The following is a 6,000-nucleotide window of genomic DNA, read 5'->3' as shown; positions in this document are numbered from 1 at the left end:
CTGTAACTGTGAAAGTCAGGTGTCCACAAACTTTTGGCTAAAAAATGTATGTACCGTATATTTCAACAATGCATTTAGCGGCTTGTCTCAAGTTCAGCATTATTATACCGTATCATAGTTCTTTATTATTTTATATTATAAGCTGCTTGGATAAATGATAGAAGAGTGTGTTTTGACAGATCAGTCAGGGTGTAAGAATGAAATAGTCCAAATCAATATAATCTTGTGTTTAGATTTTACAGCATTTATTTCATCTTAGTTTTTATCCTTTAGCTCAAACAGAATGAGAACTGGTGAAAATAATTTATTTTTAAAGTACAGTAGGTATTTCCTCTTGTTTCCACATTGATACCATAATCAACTTGTCATACTTACAACTTGGTTAGATTTGACTTTATACATGGGACTCTGGAGCCTAGCGAATAAGAGAGCCTGGGAACTTCCAAGGCCTCATCCTGGAAGACAAAATGGCTGGTGATGCTTAAAAGGCAAGAGGGCCCTGATACAAACAGATTACATCACGTGATCACCAGGAGAGAAGGGGACTGCACCAGTATTCTTTCCAGGAGATTGGGAACACAGAGCGCCATGTGCTTGAACAGGGGCAGCATCCTCTTTGGCTCTGACAAAAAAAATTCTTGCTGCCAGAGAGGGATGGAATGAACGAATAAGGGGCCTCACTGGCAGCAAAACGTTGGCTACCCAATACCGACACGCTAAAAAATCTAGACAACATTGATAGTCTCGGTTCAGAGTTCTCCCATTTAAAACATTGCCTGTGACTGACATTTTTTTTTAAAAAACATTTTTCTTTTTTTTTTATAGCGAAACTCTGAAAAATAACCTATTTAGTGGAAAACAGAATGTAAAATAAAAAATAGGCAACAAACAAAGCTACAAAGAATCACGGTACGAAGATAGGCAGGTGCATCAGAGCATCATCCCGTTCCCGCGAAAAGGGAAAAAGGTGAGCAGAGAGGGGGAGAAAAAAGAGAACATTCACACTCACATACACACTCACAATCACACATTGCTTAATGCACATCGGACACTGACAACCACACGTACAGCAAAGAGTTTGTGGAGATGAATCCACCCTAAACCTACCTTTGTGCTCCATTAAGTGGCACGTAAGGAGGTTTCTAAGAAGCAATAACACAGGTATTGCTCTTTATCTCTGCTTTCTATAAAGAAAAGAAAATACCCTAAAAAAACTTCATAGGGTTCATTGCACCTTTGCACCACTACAAAAAGTGAGCTGTTATATTGACAACCACCATAGGCACACTACAGTGCTGCTGTGGCCAGCATGTATTTGTAGAAGCCGTGGAAAGTTTGCAGGCTTAGCCTAGAGAGAGAGAGAGAGAGGTTTCCTGCGGGATAAGCCCGTCCTGCCCTTCTCAGCGTCTCTGTAACACTGTATGGGAGATGCCGCTCTTCATGAGGCCAGAAGGAAACTGCAGCTGTGCCTAGTATAACAAATATAAGGAGAGTTTTGAAGCACGGTCCTTGTTGAAAAGCTGCAGATGGCACAGGCTGGCCCCAAGGCATCCTGTTACCCAGAGTTCCAAGCTGGCTGTTCCTTTGGAAGCCTGCAGGTTGTTTTTGTGCAGACAGTAAGAGCTCGGCCAATGCGTTGGTTTTGTTGGAGGTAACCGAAGACTGCAGGAGATCAGAGTGCAGAAAAGCCGCCAATTCAGGCCTTGAGTTGGTGCCATTGTGCTACAGCTGTTCTTGGATGGGAAATCATATCTTTCCAGTGTTTCACCTCTCCAGGACCGCTCTTCCAAGATAGGTAGATCTGCAAAGAATGGTCAGTAAGAAGAGAATATGAGCTCATTTATATCTGTAAACAAGAGCTATAAACAATTTGCTTACTATGCTAGAAGCTGGCTGGACACAATGTGAAGTTGTGATATTACAACTGTTTACCCTCCACTCCAGAACACTCCGGTCAGTTAGTTGGCAGACCTTTTTCAGTCATGCTACTTCGACAGATCTAAAGCTCTAAGGCCTCGTACACACGGACGGACTGTCCGCTGAAATCGGTCCGCCGGATCGTTTTCAGCGGACATGTCCGCCCGGAGATTTCTGTCTGATGGTTGTACACACCATCAGACAGAAATCCGCGTGTACACTATACGCGGTGAGGTGGCCGCGCTGTCGCTGCGATGATTACGCGGTGACGTGCGCATCCCTGGAAGGTCAATGCTTCCGACGCATGCGAGGGATGGCGGCCGAGCGGACATGTACGGTGAGTCTGTACAGACGACTGAACATGTCCGACGGACAGGCTTCCAGTGGACATGTTTCTTAGCATGCTAAGAAACATTTGTCCGCTGGAAAACGGTCGGCTGGACAAATGTCCGCTGGAAACCTGTCCGGTCGGCCGTACACACGACCGAACATGTCTGCTAAAACTGGTCCGCGGACCAGTTTCAGCAGACATGTTCGGTCGTGTGTACTGGGCCTTATAGTTATTTGCCACTATTTCATGATATAGCAGAACAAGCAATTAAAGGGGTTGTAAAGGTTCCGCTATTATTAAAAAACAAACATATCATACTTACCTCCACTGTGCAGTTCGTTTTGCACAGAGTGGCCCTGATCGTCCTCTTCTGGGGTCCTACGGCGGCTCTCGCGGCTCCTCCCCGCAAGAGCTAACCCCCTCTGGGAAGCTGTCTCCCGCGGGGGTTACCTTGCGGGCGCGTTCCTGTGCCATACAATTGGCGGCCGCGTCATTGGATTTGATTGACAGCAGCAGGAGCCAATTGCTGCACTGCTATCAATCATCCAATGAAGAGCCAACAAGACCTGGGGGAAAGCAACGTGGGCTCACGCCCACAGGGATTCGGGGCTCGGGTAAGTAAAATGGGGCCTCGGTGGGGGCAAGGTGTTTTTTCACCTTAATGCATAGGATGCATTAAGTTGAAAAAACACAAAGGTTTAAAACCACTTTAAGCCTAGTATGCACGGGCCGAATGTTGGCTGGTTTCTATTGAACGAGACGATGCCGCTCAACATTTGGCCTGTGTGTACTAGGCTTAAATGCTTGTTCTGCTATATCATGAAGTAGTGGCAGATAACTATTAGATTTTTAGACGTTGTGGAATTAAGGGTTCTCATAAGCCAAATAAGTTTAGATTAGATTAGCAAAGTAGCTGGCAGGGCATAGTGGAATATGTAGTCCAAGACAGCTGGAGGATCTACCAGCTTCTTATCAAAGCCAAGGCTAACAGACTGTATGCAGAACAGAAGCAAAGCCAAAGTCCACTGTTGTCATTTTACTATATCTTTATATGCATCCGGATCAGTGTATATATATATATTTACAAGCCTGGGTCTACCAGCCTTTCCAATGGGTATATCTTTTAGTTAGGAAATGGATGTAAATAAGCTTTTGAAGGCAAAAGAGATATATAAGGGCGTTTTGAAGACAATGGGCACATCATCATTTACTACACCCGAAACCCATGTTACACCACTACTACAGAGCCTGACGTGCTGAACTATATTAAGAAAAAGGATTGCTGTGTGTTCACATTTACTGTACATCACTGCTCAGTTCAACTAACCTAAAGTTCCCCACCAATTGTCTTATGTTGCAATATAATATAATATGCATATTTCATTGTGTTCTCTTTCCTCTGACAACAGTAGTGAAAAACGGTTGCCTAGGCACTGTCTTTATTTTGTTATATCAACTTACTGACTATGGTGCTTCACATTCATTTTTCATATATATAATTTCTGACTGTAATCCACCTGCAGCTCCCTTGTATTTGGCATCCAATTAACACATCTGTCCTATCTCCAATCCATGCAAAGAGCTGCTGTCACCCCCCTCATCTGTCACTGCGCTGTACAAATCCCTTCCCAGGCTTGCCACATCTGCCTCCATCACTTCAAAATCCCACACACTTGTATGTAAATCCCTTAACATGTTTCACATTTCCTACTTTGATCTTTCCATGCATATTATTTACAGTGAAGGCAGGTTAAAAAATCAATAGATTGAACACAAGATCATAGGGTATTCACTATTGGCACAACAGTATACATAACTGCCATGAAGCCTGATGGTATGAGGGTTAATTGATCTCCTTTAGTTCCTGAAGGATGCAACAGCCTGAGGAATGACACCGCTATAATATAGCTGAAGGTTTGATGGGAGATCTACACTTATAGATGATTATATAGTAGTGGCAGATGTCCTTGGAATTTGATTTACTGTATATAACACAGAATGCTCCAGGGTCAGTTCTGTCCTCTGGAAGGACATGTCCTCATAGAAGACGATGGCGAGCCCTTAAAATGCAACTTGCAGGTTCGATTTCTAAGGGTTAAGGTGATTTGTAAAGTATTAATATCAGCCATGCTACTTCAATGGTTGGATAGTTTGGGTACTGGTCTAAAAAGCCTGTAAATCCTAATATTAAAACTGCACAATTAGCTCAATTTATGCATGCGGTGTAGTTATCCTGGTTTTAATTATTTATGGTTAATAAATGTCTGGTAAATACCAGTTTTTCTTGCCCTTTCTATAATGGGGTGACAATGCTAATAACAGTCTCTTAATGCTGTGTAGCATTGTTAACCCGTTGTGCACTGACGCACAGTGTGCCCGAAAGATCTTGCATTGCATTACTCAGCTACTATCGGCTCTCAGTCAACAGTTTTCTCTACAGCAGTGGTCATCAACCCTGTCCTCTGTGCCCACTTAGGCTGCATTCACACCTGAGCGTAGGTCGTTCGGTCGTTTTTTCGGGCGTTTTTTTCCGGCGTTTTGTCGCGTGTATTCATGCTTATTTGCGCGTTTGCATACAGCGTCGTCCGACGTTTTTGTACTTCGACGTTTTTTATTTTAGCCAATAGGAAAAATTATCATCTTTTCATCACTTGTTGCTATGTTGGTAGATTTTTTTTATCTTCTGCCTGGGTGAAATGTTCTATTGATTAAAGCGACGAAATGCCCGTAGCAAATGCTCGTTGTCGCGCTAGTCGCTTGAATCAAGCATTTCCATTACTTTCTATGGGTAATGGAAACGCTCAAAAACGCCTAAACTGCCCGATATGCGCGACAAAAAAGGGTCCGGAACTTGTTTGAGCTTCAGGCATTCGGCGTCGGGCGTTCTGGAGTGGAGATGTGAACCATCTCCATAGGGAATAATGTATTTTTTCCCCTCTAGCGTTTTTGAGCGTCGCGCTTCAGGCGACAAAACGCTCAGGTGTGAATGCAGCCTAACAGGCCAGGTTTTATGTATTACCTTGGGGAGATGCAGACTAGAATACTGCAATCACTGAGCAGCAAATGATATCACCTGTCATGTATTTCAGTTATCTTGCAAACCTGGCCTGTTAGTGGGCCTGGAGGACAGGCTTGATGACCACTATCCTAAACCTTCTGATGACCACTGCTCTACAGTCCTGCAACATGGTGGGAGGTCGCCAGAAGATGTAGACACTGATAAAAAAAAAGCTCTGCCCACAGCCCTCACAACAACCATGTGGATACCAAAAAAAAAAAAAAAAAACATTAAAATAAGGTATTTTGTTTTCTTTTTTTTTTTTTTTTTTCGAGAGGATTTACATCTACCGTAAGCAGTTTAACAAACTAGTAGCACCTTCCTCCTGGATCTCAGTTGATATCACTGGGAAGACTTCAATTGAGAACCTCTGCCACATCAGAATAAAGCACAGATTGATGCTTCTGAGAATTGGCTATGATGAACACTTGACCCATTTCTCTCTGATGTCTCTCCATCAGTTAACTGGAAGTGTCCTTTTATTTTTTTTAATGCAACAGGGTTTTGAAAACTGTTACTGTGAACCAGTTATATTAGAGACAGTTAAATGTATCTGCACCTATAAAATTTACAGTTAACATTTCTGCCTTTTTAGGATCATTGCACCTTTTAACACCTTTTGTATTTTTCACTCTTATTAAAGTGTTTACTAAACCCCAGACTCTGCATTTACTATCTCTGGTTTCCCACAGTA

The 6,000-nt window shown here is 42.9% G+C and overlaps 1 protein-coding gene across 3 annotated transcripts in view; it reads right to left on the bottom strand.

Annotated features, from left to right (window-relative positions):
• Positions 1-223: 223 nt before the first annotated feature.
• SYT7 (synaptotagmin 7) overlaps positions 224-6,000 on the bottom strand; it is a 552,734-nt gene continuing 546,957 nt past the window's right edge. For all 3 annotated transcript variants that reach the window (XM_040328431.1, XM_040328433.1, XM_040328434.1), the window contains one exon: positions 224-1,801. In XM_040328431.1, coding sequence (XP_040184365.1) covers positions 1,697-1,801 — 105 coding nt within the window. In that variant the 3' untranslated portion in view covers positions 224-1,696. The remainder of the gene's footprint in view (positions 1,802-6,000) is intronic.

The sequence above is a fragment of the Rana temporaria genome, chromosome 11, assembly GCF_905171775.1.
Source record: "Rana temporaria chromosome 11, aRanTem1.1, whole genome shotgun sequence".
Lineage (NCBI taxonomy): Eukaryota > Metazoa > Chordata > Amphibia > Anura > Ranidae > Rana > Rana temporaria.
The sequence above is the reverse complement of the archived record's forward strand: the minus strand, read 5'-3'. Positions and strand labels throughout refer to the sequence as shown.